At 52.7% G+C, this 17,461-nt stretch overlaps 1 protein-coding gene across 1 annotated transcript in view; it reads right to left on the bottom strand.

Moving 5' to 3' along the window:
- jmjd1cb (jumonji domain containing 1Cb) overlaps nucleotides 1-17,461 on the bottom strand; it is an 88,369-nt gene that overhangs the window by 382 nt on the left and 70,526 nt on the right. The window contains exons 16-32 of the mRNA XM_030339375.1: nucleotides 15,265-17,138; nucleotides 11,990-12,191; nucleotides 10,679-10,893; nucleotides 9,419-9,580; nucleotides 9,184-9,273; nucleotides 8,882-9,000; nucleotides 8,108-8,345; nucleotides 7,156-7,358; nucleotides 6,245-6,577; nucleotides 5,651-5,819; nucleotides 5,286-5,376; nucleotides 4,418-4,548; nucleotides 4,202-4,324; nucleotides 2,577-2,716; nucleotides 2,135-2,311; nucleotides 1,797-1,928; nucleotides 1-1,485 (exon numbers count right to left, since the gene is read on the bottom strand). The exon at nucleotides 1-1,485 is cut by the window's left edge and continues 382 nt beyond it. Of these exons, the coding sequence (XP_030195235.1) occupies nucleotides 1,375-1,485; nucleotides 1,797-1,928; nucleotides 2,135-2,311; nucleotides 2,577-2,716; nucleotides 4,202-4,324; nucleotides 4,418-4,548; nucleotides 5,286-5,376; nucleotides 5,651-5,819; nucleotides 6,245-6,577; nucleotides 7,156-7,358; nucleotides 8,108-8,345; nucleotides 8,882-9,000; nucleotides 9,184-9,273; nucleotides 9,419-9,580; nucleotides 10,679-10,893; nucleotides 11,990-12,191; nucleotides 15,265-17,138 (4,510 nt within the window). The 3' untranslated portion in view covers nucleotides 1-1,374. The remainder of the gene's footprint in view (nucleotides 1,486-1,796; nucleotides 1,929-2,134; nucleotides 2,312-2,576; nucleotides 2,717-4,201; nucleotides 4,325-4,417; nucleotides 4,549-5,285; nucleotides 5,377-5,650; nucleotides 5,820-6,244; nucleotides 6,578-7,155; nucleotides 7,359-8,107; nucleotides 8,346-8,881; nucleotides 9,001-9,183; nucleotides 9,274-9,418; nucleotides 9,581-10,678; nucleotides 10,894-11,989; nucleotides 12,192-15,264; nucleotides 17,139-17,461) is intronic.

Raw genomic sequence — 17,461 nt, 5'->3', positions numbered from 1 at the left:
TTGGCAGTTACACTTTTAAAAATTATTTTATGGCATGAGGACTGCAGAGCTTAGCAAAAATTCCCAAAGTCACAGGCATCAGCTGGTGTATATGTGCGTGTGCGCATGGATGTGTCTGTGCCTGACTTGGTTTTGTGTGCGTGTACGTGTGTGTGTGTGTGTGTTTGTGTGTGTTTGTGTGTGTCCTCCATCACAGTAGAGCCGTATTACAACAAAAAATCATGTAGAAAAAAAACAACATAATAAAACTGTACATAATTACATTTACATGAATGCGTTTCTTATCTCAATAACATCCAGTAATCATAGAGCTATAAAATAAATACATCTTCAGAGGAAATGTTCATTATGAAAGAGACAACAAATTAACAAGGCTGAAATTAAAGAAAATAAAACAACAGTTACCCAAAAAAACACAGACACAAAAACTACCACACGCGCAAACGTCATACATAAATGTGCACACACACACACACACACACACACACACACACGCACACATTTCTGTTTTCTTCAAGTTGTGAAAAAACAAACTTTTTCAGGATTTTTCATTCTCGTTACAAATCACAGTTATTGTCCTGATTCTGCTGGCTGCTGCTGGTGATGCTGTGATGATAGACTAACAGCCGTGCCTACAGGGCTGTCGGCACACACAGACAGACACACACACACACACACACACACACACACACACACACACACACACACACACACACACACACACACACACACACACACAGACCCACACACACACAGACACAGACCCACACACACAAAGGCCCACACACACACACACACACACACACACACAGTCCCACAGACAGTCCCACAGACAGTCCCACAGACAGTCCCACAGACAGTCCCACAGACAGCCTCAGAGTAGAGGGGGTGCCCTGAAGAGGAGTACGGCACCGGGATAGAGGAAGAGCGTGAGAGGGAGGGTCAGAGCGTCGTCGTGTCAACCGGACCTCCCCTGCTGGGTTTGAGCTCCTCGTTGGACGCCGCGGGGGGCCGTGCGGGGGGGGCTTCGGTGCCCTCAGGACACATGAGGAGGTTTGGACCGTCCGTCTCTCTCTCTTCGTTGGATCAATCCCAGCATGGAGCGACCAAGCCACGCTCTGTCGTGGCCCAGCCCTGTCCGGCCTGCCTGGCCCCAGGCTATTTGGCACTAGAGGTTTGGGATGAAGATGGTTCTGGCGATGATGATGATGGTGACGGGGTGGATGATGAAGAGGATGCTGTCTGGTTTGTGTGAATGTTCCTCGTGTGTGTGTTTCCCAGCTCCGATGACATCACCAGGGTGTCAGAGACCCGTCCCCCAGCGTGGACCGGGCCCCCCCCCGGTTCTAGTCCGCTCTGAAGGGGACGGGGGGGTCATGAACGGTCGTCGTCGTCCTCCTCCTGCTCCTCCTCCTCCTCCTCCTCTTCTCCCCTCCTCAGGGTGGCCAACGCCTGCTTCACACAGTGGTACAAGATGTTCTTCACCTGCGGAGGAGAGGGAGATGGCGCTCAACACTCAGAGATGCACTGCAGGGCTGCAGGCTTTTTATGTGGGCAGCAAGCCTCGGACAAAGGGTCCCACAACATAACATAACGAGAGATCACTCTTCTCAGGCTGGTTTGAGGTGCTGAAGCCCAAGCTATTCGTTGAACGTAGAAGAGAGGGAAAGAGAGACAAAGACACACCGAAACAGACGGAGGATAGACAGAGTGGTGGAAACAGTTTCCCTGAAGGACATTGACTCGATGCCCATTTATTGCGGTCCTCCAACGAGGCAGCAGCGGCCTCCTCTCACCTGCAGTTTGTCCTCATAGTTGACCTCCTCCTTGGCGGCCCTCAGCTCCTGGGTGAGGTGGAAGGAGTTGGCCACGTGCTCCGGGGACACAAAGTCGTTGATGACCTGAACACAGCTGTGGAGGTTCTGCACCTGAGGAGGGAAGAACGCGGACGACACTCAGTCCAACACTTGCATTTGCACTTGCATGAAACAGTGTAGGACCCATCATTAGGGGCCCCTGTCCTCATCTCTCATCGTCTCAGACTCCTGCCTCCCATCCAGTTGATGTTGCCCGTTGAAAGAGACCATGATGAAAGAAGGTGTGAATGGGTGAGTGGTTGGAGGTGTGTGTGTACCTGGTGCATGGCCCCCGCTGGAATCAGAACAGAGTCTCCCAGGAACTGCACCACGGTCCAGCCCTGCACCCCGTGCTCCTCCAACAGCTGCTGCCGCTGCTTCCTGCTCAGGTACCAGCCCTGCTCTCTGATTGGGTCCTGCTCAGTGGACATGTCCAATCCCTGCTCTTTACTCAGCTGGAAGGGCGGGAGAGTGGGTAGAAAGGGAGAGGGGAAATGAAGCCTGTTAGGTTGGGATGAGGACCAGTCCTGCTCTGAAACTCACTAGAACAGGTGAACTCATCGCTGGATGCCAGGAAAGACAGCTTTTTGACATGCAGCATGATGAGGGTAGATATCTAGGACGTACATGCTGTACAGCATGTACATGACACATACTGTACTTGTAAATCATGATGTGTATTTCTGGAGTACTTCCCTAACAGAGTGTGAGTGTGCTGACCTTGTGGAGGAAGTCCCTGATGTGGTGCAGGTCCTTGTGGAGGTAGATGTGCCACAGAGCTCCCGGCGTCTCGCTGGAGTCCTTCAGCCTCTTCTTCACGCTCTCATCCAGGTCCTCCTCCTCCAGCCTCTTCAGCACACCTAGCAGCACCACAAACACAGCAGGGGTCAGCTCATGGCTCCCCTGCCGGTCAGACCGGCTCTCCAGGGCACCTCGTCCGGCTCACACCGCTCCTTCAGACAGCTCGTGTAGAGGGGGGGGAACCCCAACCCCCCTCTACCCTCACCGGACATTGATCGGAGGGTTCATCGTTTAACTAGAGCTTGTTATTCTGACTGCAGAACACTTGCTGACGCAAGGAGACAACAACACAGCCAAAACTAAAGCTGCACACATCCAGAAAGCAGAAGGAACCTTGACCTAGCATTTACTATATACTATATATAAAATATGTTGAATACTCTAAAATGAGGACTTTTGGAGCGTGCTGAAATACACGCTGCATTCTGTATGGCTCTGGGCATTATATCTGATATGACCCACACTAACGATGAAGAGGAGATGGAGGATGAGACGAAGAGAAAGATAAAGAAATATATCAGCATTCTATTGCATCGTGTGGGCTTCCATTTCCTGGCCTAGTTGTGGAATTTAATTATCAAGCTGAGGGAGGGAATGCAGAGAGAAAAACATATAAAGAGAGCGAGAGCGATCTTAGATTGCATCTTATTTAAATTGTTGTGCTTTGGCAATTGTAAATGCATGTTTTCTATGCCATGAAATCCTTTGAATGTTAAATCTTCAGAGAGAGGTCCGACACACACTTAAAGCTGGAAAACAAAGGCAGAAGAGGAAAGCACCAGACGCAGTGAGTCACTCTATTGTTGTTCCGCTGGGACTAGATGGAGCTCTCTTCATGATCATGTGCTCATGATGACGGCATGAACACATGGATCGATGTGGACTGGATGGCCAAACATGGGGATGAGTGTCAATTAAAGGAGGCTGTTAGTAGACAACCATCTGGATAGCAGGGTGGTAGTGTGTGTGTGCATGTATGTGTGTGTGTGTGTGTGTTTGTGTGTGTGTGTCTGGCTGTGTGCCTGGGAATGCTGGTGCTATTAATAGCACCAGACAGGAGAGGAGAGGCGAGGAGGGGAGAGGGAGGAGAGAAAGAAGGCAGCGACAGGGACACTGAGGGGAGGTCTGACGAGAGGAGCTCAGCAGTATGAACACAAAGAGCTCACCTTCTCCCTCCTCCACCTGCTGATGAAGGACCTAGGATACATTCAGTCCATGAATGGAAGGAACAAGGCAAGAAGGGATCTCTTCAACCTCGCTGGTCGCTAAACTGGTGGTCCGTGGCTGTGTGCAAAACTAGGTCAGCCTCCTTATTGACCGGCCTGGGAATCAGTCCAGTCTCACCAGCTCATGTTTCATTGGCTCCTCAGATACGGTCTGGCTTCCCTCCCATGCAAAAGATTTCTGGCCGTTACGAGATAGACCGACCAATCACAACCATCTATCTAGCATGAGGTGGGATAAATAAGAGGAGTGCTGTACAACAGTCTGAACCGGATGGGATGTTTGCCCTAAGAGAACACAGGATTCTTTTGGATCCTCACCGGTTTTGGACAGGACCCCGTTGCCCTTGGCCACGCCCACGTAGACCAGGATGGAGATGATGTCGGAGACCTCCACATGAAGGTTGGCGGTGCCAAAATCCTGGTCCTGGGAGGCCGCCACGCCTGGGGGGACAACAAGGGTCTGTCATTCCTACTGACCCACACACAGATGGGGCCGGGACGTTTCTTGGGCAGGGGGTCCGAGGGGAGTCCTACCGTAGGCACAGCAGAGTCGGGGCCCCAGGTCGGGCCTCACGAAGAAGGAGGGCAGGTGGGAGGCCAGGTTGAGGCTCCCCTCTGGGTCGCAGTACTCCGGCAGGGGAAGGTTCCTCATGAGGTCGTCGTACCTGGGGAGGCACACACACACACACACACTGGGTGAGTCACCAGAGTGGCTCTGAGGGGGTCTCTGAGGGGGACGGGTTCCTGAGGGGGATGTGTTACTGCTCTGAGGGAGGGGTGTGCCTGTTCTGAGGGGGGATGTGTTCCTGCTCTGAGGGAGGGGTGTGTTCCTGCTCTGAGGGGGGATGTGTTCCTGCTCTGAGGGGGGATGTGTTCCTGCTCTGAGGGAGGGGTGTGTTCCTGCTCTGAGGGGGGATGTGTTCCTGCTCTGAGGGGGGATGTGTTCCTGCTCTGAGGGGGGATGTGTTCCTGCTCTGAGGGGGGATGTGTTCCTGCTCTGAGGGGGGATGTGTTCCTGCTCTGAGGGGGATGTGTTCCTGCTCTGAGGGGGATGTGTTCTCTGAGGGGGATGTGTTCTCTGAGGGGGATGTGTTCCTGCTCTGAGGGGGATGTGTTCTCTGAGGGGGATGTGTTCTCTGAGGGGGATGTGTTCCTGCTCTGAGGGGGATGTGTTCTCTGAGGGGGGATGTGTTCCTGCTCTGAGGGGGATGTGTTCTCTGAGGGGGATGTGTTCCTGCTCTGAGGGGGATATGTTCTCTGAGGGGGATGTGTTCTCTGAGGGGGATGTGTTCTCTGAAGGGGATGTGTTCTCTTAGGGGGATGTGTTCCTGCTCTGAGGGGGGATTGGATCTATGAGGGAGAGGTGTGAACTGTGTGAGAGTATGCGTGTGCGTGCGTGTACCTGGTGGGCATCAGAACCATGAACTCCTCCCCTGAGGGCCAGTCCTTCAGTCTGTACACCATGGGTTCTCCATCCTTCGACTTGGGACGCTCTGAATGGGCACAAAACACCACTAGATCAGGATTCACAACTTCATGCCATTTATTAGAATGCTCTCTATCCCACTAAACAAGCAGACAGATAGACACGTGCTGGGCAGTCACACAGGTGATGGACAGTCACACAGGTGATAGACAGTCACACAGGTGATAGACAGTCACACAGGTGATAGACAGTCACACAGGTGATAGACAGTCACACACATGGAACACAGTGGTGATCTTGTATCTTTCCATGTCTTTGAGATTAGTCTATGATGGACTTACTGGTGATGTCCTCGAAGCCATCCCAGAACTCCTTGATGCCCGAGCTGGAGACCAGCTGGTCTTTACAGTTCAGGAGGTCTCCCTGGTGGTCCGCAAACTCCTGCTTAAAGGACTCCGCCTTCCACAGGCTGGGGTTGAGTCGCTTGTGCACCCCCGACACCAACACCGGCTGCACACACACACACACACACACACACACACACACACACACACACACACACACACACACACACACACACACACACACACACACACACACACACACACACACACACACACAATTAATGACATTTCATTTACAGAAGAGAAATATCTAGATTCTTTAACCCAGTTTCTGGATGTAGAATGTATCTAGATTAACATGCTCACACACACACAGCGGTGTAGCTTGGCATGATCTCAGAGGATGGGTAGATGCAACATCTTAACAAATTGCTATTGACAATTCGGCAAATCATGTTTAAGAACATAAGTGCAACTGCTGGGAATGGTAGAAATGAGAACAGTAGGCTAGAGGGCCAAGCCCAGCGCTGTCTTTTAACGTTCGGGGAACGTCCCCTGGCTCTGTGTTGGCTGCTGAGGACGTGACCTCACCTGAGCCTGCCTCCAGCACTCCCTGAAGAGCCTCCAGTTGCTGTCGTTGCGGTGGTCCTTCAGCCACAGCAGCCGCCTGTTGTACAGCCAGCAGTGGGGCACGTCCGGGTACTGGTTGGGGGCGTCATCGGGCGTCGCCGCGGTGACGGCCGGCGGCTTCTTCTTGACGTCCACCTTGGGGAACTCGGCGGGGGTGGGGAGGTGGCTGGGGGGGAGGGGCTCCTGTTTGATGGACAGCTTGGCGCTGTGGCGGCTGGCGGGGATCTTGTTCTCCACCACTGAGGCGATGATGTCGTCGAGGATGTTAGGCATGGTCCTCCCGCCCTTACCGCCCTACAGGAGGCAGAGAGTAGTGTTCACCATCATGTTAGGACACCTCGAAAAGACCTTCAGAAGATTCACCTGAGGCTTCAACTGCAGTACAACCTCCTGATTAATTCAGATTATTGTCAATGGAGAAGTGGTTCATTTTTAAAAATACTATTGACAGAAATAGCTACAGGGCAGCAATGTACAGTTTGATTAAAAAGTTAGACTTTAGGCGACAAAGTTCCTGATGCTGGGATGAGGTTTGTGTGTGTGTGTGCGTGTGAGTGTGTGTGTGCGTGTGTGTGCGTGTGAGTGTGTGTGTGCGTGTGTGTGTGTGTGTGTACCTGTGTGTGTGTGTGTGTGTGTACCTGTGTGTGTGTGTGTGTGTGTGTGTGTGTGTGTGTGTGTGTGTGTGTGTGTGTGTGTGTGTGTGCGCGTGTGTACCTGTGTGTGTGTGTGTGTACCTGTGTGTGTGTGTGTGTGTGTGTGTGTGTGTGCGCGTGTGTACCTGTGTGTGTGTGTGTGTGTGTGTACCTGTGTGTGTGTGTGTGTGTGTGTGTGTGTGTGTGTGTGTGTGTGTGTGTGTCTGTGTGCGCGTGTACCTGTGACGAGGTTGAGTACACGGGGGCGAAGGCGATGCCGGCGTCGGGGGAGCCCAGGCGCAGCTTCCCGGCGGTGGTGGTGAGCAGGTCCCTCAGCGTGGAGCCCTGCTCCGTGCTGCTGCCCACCAGGGACGAGGTCTTACACTGCTGCAGCACCTCCACGCTCTCGCCCTCCCGCTCCTCCTTCAGCAGCACCTTGTTCTCTGCTGGGCGGACAGGGGGAGAGGTGAGGTCCGGCCCCACGCACAGAGCAAGAGAGACCACCTCCATGGCCTCTGAGGGCTGCCCTTTGACCTTTTGATATCAGTCAAAGATTAGAGGGAGTTTAAGCAACGGCATCTCCCGCCATGTGGAAGCCCCCCTTCAACAGGGTAGTGTAGTAACACAGGGGTTATGTCAATGACACTACGTCCTATGTGTCCAACAGGGGGCAGTGCAGCATGTCAGACCCAATAGGTCGTACTCTGACACACTTTCAAGCTGGGACTCTGTCATGCCTGAATAGTGGTTTTAGAAATTTGTACATTTGAAGCGGGTGATTTGTGGTGTGACTGTCATCAGACATGAGTCATAGTTTTATAGAGCCAGCCTCACGCAGCGTGTGAGAGAGATGCTGTAGAGCATGGGGCGGCATGCGGCTCAGGAGGTAGTGCGTGTTGGCTTGTAACCAGAAGGTCGCTAGTTCGATCCCCTCCTAGTGGAGTGTCGAGGTGTCCCTGAGCAAGAAGCCTCCCCCTGTCTGCTCCCGGCGAGCATGCTGTCGCCCTCCGTGGTCGACTCCGCCATCGTTGATGTGTGAATAAATGGTTATAAGTCGCAAAAGTCAGCAAAATCCCCTTAATTTAAGGGGAAGTGTGCAGCGTGTAGGTCTGTACGGGTCCAGGCCTCTAGTACTAACGTGGACCTTTACAGAGAGACCATTAGGAGGCGTCAGTGGGAGACAAAACATCACCTTTCTTCTCCTCTCTGGATTTCTGCTCGGCCAGATCGGCTAGGAAGTGCAGCGGTGACTGGGACTCCGGGGGCGTGGCCAGGGGACTGCTGGGACTCCCGGCCCCTCCCCCTCCTCCCACTCTGGCCCCGCCCCCGTTGGTCTCGGCCACGCCCCGCTCAAAGCTCTGCTGGGAACACGGCTCGGCCTTCACCAGCGCCAGCTGCTTGTTGCTGTGGTTCAACATGTTCTGAAGAACCTGGAGAGAGGGAGAGAGAGAGAGAGAGAGAGAGAGAGAGAGAGAGAGAGAGAGAGAGAGAGAGAGAGAGAGAGAGAGAGAGAGAGAGAGAGAGAGAGAGAGAGAGAGAGAGAGAGAGAGAGAGAGAGAGAGAGAGAGAGAGACATAAGAGGGAGACAAAGACAAAGACAGACAAAGAGAGAGACAAAGAGACAGAGAGACAGAGAAAGAGTGGTAAAAGAGAGAATAGTTATAAACAACCTTTTTGACACAAAAATACATATTAGATGTGGAAAAGTATAAGAATCAGACAATATCTCACTACAATGTATTCTTCCCTGATGCTGTCTTTCATTGACAAAATTATTACATTTAAATGGACGTTTAAGGACCTCAAGTCAATATCTTCTTCCATATTATCAGTCTCTTTATTAGAATATACAACGTATGTATAGAATTATTAAGCAAACATGTCAGTGTTTGCTTTGATGGTAGTGGTTGAATTTCCCTAGTGACTATAGCGCATTTTATTTATTTTTTTTGACAGCGCAGGGTACCTGGGAGACCCCGTTGGTGGAGGGCAGCTTGTGCAGGGGGGCCGGTTTGCAGGGGCAGTGGGAGGCGATGCTGAACTTGTCCCTCAGGGAGTGCATTGAGCTCACCAGGTCTGCCAGCACTACGGACACAAGGAGAACCCCACACACAACAAATGGATTGAGGAGTGATGGAAACTAGGAACACGTCATAATATGAAATAGAAGAGACCAAGACCGAAGTAGTGGCTTCAAAGGAGGGAGGGATGGTCATGGAGTCCAGGACAAAAGACTTTTCATGGAAGTGCAAATGTAATGGTTCTTACCAGTGCCCGGTATAATCTGTGTTGGCATGAGGTGCTTGTGGTCATGGGGTTGTCCTTTAACACACTTCAGCCAGGCGTACAGCTCCTTGTCTGAGACAGGGAATGTCACAACACAACACAACCTTTATACATCTGTAGTATGAGAACAACACAGCATCCCCAGATAAACATGCTAACTAGATGTCCATGTGTGCATGAGTGGCGGGGGGGGGGGGGGGGGGGGGGGGGTACTCACAGTGCGGGCCCCTGGAGCTCTTCCTCTCCTTGGCCTTGTAGCAGTCCAGGCAGACCACAAAGCCACACTTCTGACACACCCAGTGGATGTTGAAGAGTGTGGCCTCGCAGGCGTCACACATCTCCCTCACGCCGCGCACTGCTCGCTTCCACGCCAGCTTGACTGCACACATCAGACCACGGCCGCCGTCAGTACACTGGGGGGCTGCTTCTACCAGACCAGTACACTGGGGAGCTGTTTCTACCAGACCAGTACACTGGGGGGCTGCTTCTACCAGACCAGTACACTGGGGGGCTGTTTCTACCAGACCAGTACACTGGGGGGCTGCTTCTACCAGACCAGTACACTGGGGAGCTGTTTCTACCAGACCAGTACACTGGGGGGCTGCTTCTACCAGACCAGTACACTGGGGGGCTGTTTCTACCAGACCAGTACACTGGGGGGCTGCTTCTACCAGACCAGTACACTGGGGGGCTGCTTCTACCAGACCAGTACACTGGGGGGCTGTTTCTACCAGACCAGTTCACTGGGGGGCTGTTTCTACCAGACCAGTACACTGTGCTGCTGTTTCTACCAGACCAGTACACTGTGCTGCTGTTTCTACCAGACCAGTACACTGTGCTGCTGTTTCTACCAGACCAGTACACTGTGGTGCTGCTCCAGTAAAAAAAAATCGGCCGACACGATAAACGTAAAAAACGCAAATATCGGTCAATCACTGATCATAATGTATCCAGTGTTTCTCTTGGAGGTCATGAGGTCAGTAGGTCATCTTACGGCCCTGATACACATCAAACTAAATCCAAAATAGAGCTGGGAGCTCATTAGAAACAGTCTTGTCCCACACGCCTCCCCATACAGCGCTGCCTGCAGTCGGTCCACAAATAGCAGTGGCATGATGACATCAGTATCTGGTGTCAGTAAATATTTAGCATAGCGTCCTGCTCTGGGTTTATTTTAAGATGAATCAGAGATTGGGACGGATTGCATAACATGTCTGTGTGTTTGTAACCTCAAGGAGAGACTAAGGAAGACGTGGAGAATAGGGGTGGGACAAAATATGGATATGCCGATTAATTGTTCGCCCCTTCTTCGTGCGATGTGAGAATCGATAGATTGGAGCCAAACATCGAGATTTGATTTTGGACATTAACGTATGATATGGTCAGGTTCCCTGTGGTTCCCTACCCTTGTGGAGATGGAGGTTAGAACAACAGCCCCACACTTCCCCTCTGGTCCCCTGCAGGGCTGGACACTCACCTTCCTTGCGGACCCAGGAGGCGGCGCTGTTCTCCGTGGAGACCATCTGGCAGAACTTGTCCCCGATGAAGCCCAGGATGTAGCGAGCGGTGCCTCGCTCCAGGAGGCTCTCCTCCAGCACCCCGGGGAGCCACAGGGCCAGGGCCTCCTGGTCAAACTGCTCGGGGTTGGAGAAGCCGTCCATGCGGATCACCCCGTTCTTACTGTACGACAGCCTGGGGGGGGCGACACCAGACATGGTCCTCTATGTCAAACATGGACCCCTGGACTGTACAATACAGAGGTCACTACTGTAGGACTGAGGCCTAGGGGTCACAGTCAACCCACTGAGCTGAGAGGACCTTTATTCAGGGTTAGCGGGACTGAATCAATGCTCACCGTTCCCGCTCTGGTCACCTTAATGCACGTCATGCCACTACTTACTAATGTGCTGATTGTAGAGGCTTTGGGATGACGTAATGACATGTAAATGACAGTCAGCAGGGGGAGGGATTAGGGAATCCAAGCATGCTGGTAGAAATATCAGGAGGCCCACTCAAAATGTGCTCAACATTGCAGATGGAGGGAGATAAATGGTAGAGAGACAGAGGTAGAGAGAGGGAAGAAAAAGGAAAGAGTGAAATCGCGCACCCAAACCAGCAGCAACCCGTTTGGTGAGAGAGCAAAAGAGATTATGGAGCAGAAAAGCCTCTTTGTCAGATTTACCCCACTAGACCCCAGATTTACACTTATGGATTATCTAACTTGTGTTGGTTTGCATTTGTGTCCTGGTATTTATTTTTCAAATGTGTGCAGGCATGTGTCCATGTGTCCGAGAGAGAGCGAGAGCGAGAGCGAGAGAGAGAGAGAGAGAGAACAAGCACGAACGATATAGAGAGAGATAGAGAAAGAGAGAGAGAGCGAGAGAGAGATTGCAAGGGACTTCCATGCACTGCAGAAACTGATATAGTTGGTGAGATAGCGGCTGATTGGTTTAGAAGGTAAAAGGACTGAGCTAGCAGAAGACTGCTGGTGAACAACATGGGCCCCTTCTGTGTTTATGTATTGGAGTGAAACAAAACACAGAAGCAGAACCCTCCCAAACCCTCACGTGTGCCGAGTACTGGGATCAGGGATCCCTCCAACTGACAGCCGTCCATCATTCACACAAATATATACATTGTATACACACAGAGGGAATTTGCAGACGGTAGACATTGCAAAAATGTAGTATGAAGATTCAGTGCGGGTGGGTGTCTGTCTGACACAAACCTGCCTGGACTGAATGTGCAGAAAGAAGCATTAAGTGAGGAAACGGAAGAGAGTGTTTACCGTCTGAAGTAGTAGAAGCGGCAGAAGACGGGCGAGTGCGCCGGCTCCTCCCCCTTCTTGCTGCGCAGCACCCGACACTCCCGGCACTTCTGCAGGTTGGGCCCCATCTCTGAGCACGAGTCGTCCTGCAGGAACGACTCGCCCGTCTGCTTCAGCTTCTTCACCTTCCTCCAGTCCTTCAGCACCGAGCGCGGGACGCCGTCTGAGGGACACCAGGAGGTGAGGACACGCTACACACTCCGAGAGACACCAGCTGAGGACACCCTACACACACTGAGAGACACCAGCTGAGGACACGCTACACACTCTGAGAGACACCAGCTGAGGACACGCTACACACTCCGAGAGACACCAGCTGAGGACACGCTACACACACTGAGAGACACCAGCTGAGGACACGCTACACACTCTGAGAGACACCAGCTGAGGACACGCTACACACTCTGAGAGACACTAGCTGAGGACACACTACACACTCTGAGAGACACCAGCTGAGGACACGCTACACACTCTGAGAGACACCAGCTGAGGACACGCTACACACTCTGAGAGACACCAGCTGAGGACACGCTACACACTCTGAGAGACACCAGCTGAGGACAGGCTACACACTCTGAGAGACACCAGCTGAGGACACGCTACACACTCTGAGAGACACCAGCTGAGGACACGCTACACACTCTGAGAGACACCAGCTGAGGACACGCTACACACTCTGAGAGACACCAGCTGAGGACACGCTACACACTCTGAGAGACACCAGCTGAGGACACGCTACACACTCTGAGAGACACCAGCTGAGGACACGCTACACACTCTGAGAGACACCAGCTGAGGACACGCTACACACTCTGAGAGACACCAGCTGAGGACACGCTACACACTCTGAGAGCACCAGGTGGTCCACAGTGAGGACATACTACACGCTCTGAGAGACACCAGGTGGTCCACAGTGAGGACACACTACACACAACACAACTCAATTGAATGGTTTCATGACGGCAGCAAGGATCTGTGACTTATACCAGTAGGAGACCAATAGGAATGTCACTTCCTTAAAATTCCGAGCAAGACTCTCAAACGTACATGCAGCTCCTTTAAATTAAATAGCGTGTTTATATGGATGCATATTGATAAAACAATAACTTTAATGTCTCATTTCCACCCACATTTTTATTCTGCAGAGTGTGTCCACCAAACAATAGCCAGGGCTGTTGTCTGTCGGGACTCATATGATCTGAGACGTGTTAAAAGTACAGGGTGTTGTCGTTTGATGTCTCTCATAGGAGACTTTGTTCTAAACCGCTCTGTGCTTAAGGGACAAAACCGGTAAAGGTTTGTCTTCGTCCTGTGGCCGCGACTTGAAGGCCTCATGAGTGTAGGCCTTCCCTGGATACATCGTTTCAAGCTTTGGATAATCGGTAGGTTTCCAAACATAGGAAAATCTAAATCAATTCAATCATGGCAGCATGGAGTTCAGTGGCTTTTGAATCCACTGATCCATCCCAGTCAGACTCGGTCACAGCAGAGCTTCCATGTGGCCTACAAGGTTCTGAAAACACAAGACTTCCATACTATGAGAGCAGGCCTACTTCCATCATCACACATTAGAGAGGTGGTTTGAACCTTGTGCAGACAGAGTGTTGATTAGATCGCACATCAGGAACAGCGCTATTCACTCAAAGATAAATCACACGGCCGCTATTTCTGCGGCTGAAGGAACACCATAAAAGGTAAAAACATCAGCCCCTCTATTCACGTTTATTCAACTACCATTATAAGAAGGGAGAGCCTTTGGTATCTTTTGGCCTTGTGCAAACATTTTTAATAACCTCTTGGTCCTATGGCAATTTATTATACAACAAGTTTAAAGTCTTGCCGATTCTCACACTGGGTGGCTACCAGAGAATTATGATAATGTTCTAATTTCCGATAGTATTGGGTCATTAGGATGAGGGCTAGCTTTCCCTCAAATCGCTGTTCTCAGAGGGATGTCTCACAGCCCTCACGTTTCGTTATAGATTATAGCTGGGATTTCACTGGGAAATTCGGATGAAATGTTACAAAACCATCTCTCTCTGCAGATTGCAGATATTAATACATAGACATAAAATGAAGATTACGAATTTCTCTTTTTTTATATATATATATTTTCATTTAAAACAAAACCCCTCCCGACATATAAGACATATACCAATAGTAAATACTACAAGTTAACCTCCTAAGATGGCACAATTTGATTGATTCGCTATCTCGGATTGTTTTCATTGCAAAATGTCCCACTTTGTTTGCTAATAAAAACAAAAAAATCCTGTCTTGTTTATATTTTGAGTGTTCACCTATAGTATATACTAAAACAATCTATCACCTCAGGCTCCGTGAATAGTGGGGAATAGCCCCACTATTCACTCCGCCTCCTTCGACGAATAATTGTTAAATATTGGGGCTCGGGACAACATGAGGGCCTGCCTTTTAGTGTGGATTGAGCATGACAGGACACACAAACACACACACACACACAAACACACACACACACACACACACACACACACACACACACACACACACACACACACACACACACACACACACACACACACACACACACACACACACACACACACACACACACACAGACACACACAGCTGCACACCAGATGTGGATAAGTGTCTGAAACCCAAGACATTGCCGTCATGGAGCTCTTGTTCTGGGATGTGGACGAAGCCAAGCATCGAATGCTCTAGAACAACCATATGAACACCACAAACAGCTATGTAGTCTGAATCAGAGCAGTAGACTACAGCAGAGACCGAGAGGAGATCAGGGGACGACTCCATTGGAAAACACTAGTGGCCGTGGGAGAAGGGGCTGCTCCGGGGGGGGGGGGGGGGGGGCGTGTGTCTGTGTGTGTGTGTGGTGAGCTCACTGCCTCAAGGGTCAAAGGCCAACACTTTAAGTTACTCTGTCAGGAAATGATTCTCGGCAAGTTAATGGGAGCCAGCTTGACGAGAGGCGCGGTGCTGGGAAGAAGCTCGCCGGCTCCGCTCTACATACCCTCCATTGTTCCAGCAGCTCAGGCCTCACACCCACGCCTGCTCACAACATAACCCCAGCACTGGGGAGGAGAGCAGAAATACTGCTTCCACCATTCGTATTGTCCAATTCTAGGGCCCCAACAACTCATTCAATGCAGAATTCCTAGCCAAGATGTACCACTGGTATTCAGACTGAAGCACCTGAACCGGTTGAGTGTAAAGTGAGAGTCTAGACTTACTGCTGCTGGCCAGCTTGAGCTTGGTCTTCTCCCGGGCGGACCTGAAGACGCCGTTGGGCTTGACGTCGTCCTCGTCCTTGTCGTTGTCCCCTCTCCTCTTGGCCATGTCGTTCTGCTTCTTCTTGTAGGTGGGTTTGGGCTGGCGCTTGGCCCGGGCCTCCGTCTTACTCTCGCTGGCGTCGGAGTCGTCCCCGGCGCTCTCCGAGCCCGACTCGTACGTCCGCTTGCTGGCCTTCCGGCCCGGGGTGGAAGGTTTCCTCTCCTCCGCCCCCGCGTCCGCCGCCGCTGCCTTCTCCTCCGGCGCCCGCTCGCTCACCTTGACGCCACTCTCCTTGCCTTTCTCGGGGTTGCCGGAGGTGGAGGCGATGAGGTTGACGGAGCACGGCTTGATCATCTCAGCCATGGCCGCGCTGTTGCTCTGCAAGGCGCTGGCTGTAGCCGGCGGCGGCCCGGGGACCTTCTCCGGTTTGGCGCAGACCGCCGGGGCTGCGCTGGTCGTCGTGGTGTTCCTGTCCTCCTCTGAGTGCCTGGTCAACCAGGCCTTTTTCAGCTTGTGGTAGTTGCTGGACTGCCCGCTGGCTGCGGTGGCGGGCAGGCCATTGGGCAGCGGGCTGGACTTGCCCGGAGTAGTGTGGCCACTCGCCGAGCTGCTGCTGTCCATGGAGGAAGTCGAGGCCTGGCTGGAGAAGGAGGGAGGAGGGGAGCTGTTGGGGATGGGCTTGTCGGCCGACTGGAGGGGAATGGAGGAGCTTCCAGGAGCCGCGGTGGGGGGTGCGCTGGGGCAGCTGCTTCTGGACTGGGCTGCAGCTAAGGCAGCTTTGTGCTTCTTGAGGTGAACAAAAGAGGGAGAGAAGGCTTGGCTCGGGCTGGAGACAGAGCTGGGCATGGGAGTGATGCTCGGGCTGGGGTGGGGCGTTCCCACCGGACTAGGGGGAAGCCAGGAAACGCCGGGAGAAGAGGTGCGGGACCCGAAGCCCTCTTGATCAGAGAGACCCGAGTTGCCTAGTGGACGGCCGGCATGGCCAGCTTTATGAACCGCGAGGTCACCTCTCGCTGAGACATAGCAGCCTAGATCCGGACCGCTTATTCCACGCTTTCCTGGTGAGCTGAGTGTGGCGGAGATCTCAGTCCTGTCCAGTGCATTAGTGTGGATGGCTCCGGTATTTCTCTGCATACCACACATTGATGTGGACTTTTTGTACTGAGCACACATATCGTCCAGGTTGGTATTAGGCTGTATGACTCTACCCATTCCTGGGCTATAGCCCAGCTCCTTCACACCATCCATCGGCCTGGGACAGTCCGGCTGGGGCTTGGCTGAGTACAGCCTCCCTTGGGGCAGCTCCTTATGGGTCATGGCAGGGAGTCTGTTAGCCCCCAGGGGAGGGCTCCCCTCGTATTTGATGCATGTTGACGGGCGCACAATGACGGAGGCCATGGCGGCGTGAGGCTTGCCCCATAGTGAGCTGCAGGCAGTCTCCCCGGGGAACCACACTCCCCTCTCCGCTCCCTTCTCCTGCTGGCTCACATCGCGGCCCCTCCAGCCTTCTGCTGACGACGTCATCACCATCCTGTCGGCGGCGGCGGCGGCAGAGCCGATGGTGGCGGCGGTGCCAGCCGCCCCCTGCCCTTTGACCTCCCTGGTCTCCGGCAGCAGCGTAGGAGGTTTCTGCTGCTCCGCCGACGTCTTGCTTCCCGCCGCCGTCGCGCTCACTGGCTGTATGGGCGTGAGTGTGGGCGGAGACAAGCGGCCGCCATAGCCGCCCCTCTCCCTCTCCCGCTCCCTCTCCCGCTCGGCAGCTTCCTTCCGCTCCAGCGCATGCTGTGTGGGTGGATGGAACACGGGCGCTCGGTGAAGAGATGGCATTCCCCTGAGCTGCTGCTGCTGTTGATGCTGTTGATGCTGCTGCTGCTGCTGCTGCTGCTGTTGATGCTGCTGCTGCTGCTGTTGATGCTGTTGATGCTGCTGCAGCTGCTGTTGGTGCTGCTGCAGCTGCTGTTGGTGCTGCTGCTGATGCTGAAGCTGTTGATGCTGCTGCTGTTGATGCTGTTGATGCTGCTGCTGTTGATGCTGTTGATGCTGCTGCTGTTGTTGATGCTGCAGCTGCTGTTGATGCTGCAGCTGCTGTTGATGCTGCTGATGCTGCTGCTGCTGATGCTGCTGCTGTTGATGTTGCTGCTGTTGATGCTGCTGCTG

Source organism: Gadus morhua, chromosome 18 (assembly GCF_902167405.1).
Source record: "Gadus morhua chromosome 18, gadMor3.0, whole genome shotgun sequence".
Lineage (NCBI taxonomy): Eukaryota > Metazoa > Chordata > Actinopteri > Gadiformes > Gadidae > Gadus > Gadus morhua.
This window is presented reverse-complemented; position numbering and strand designations above follow the sequence as displayed.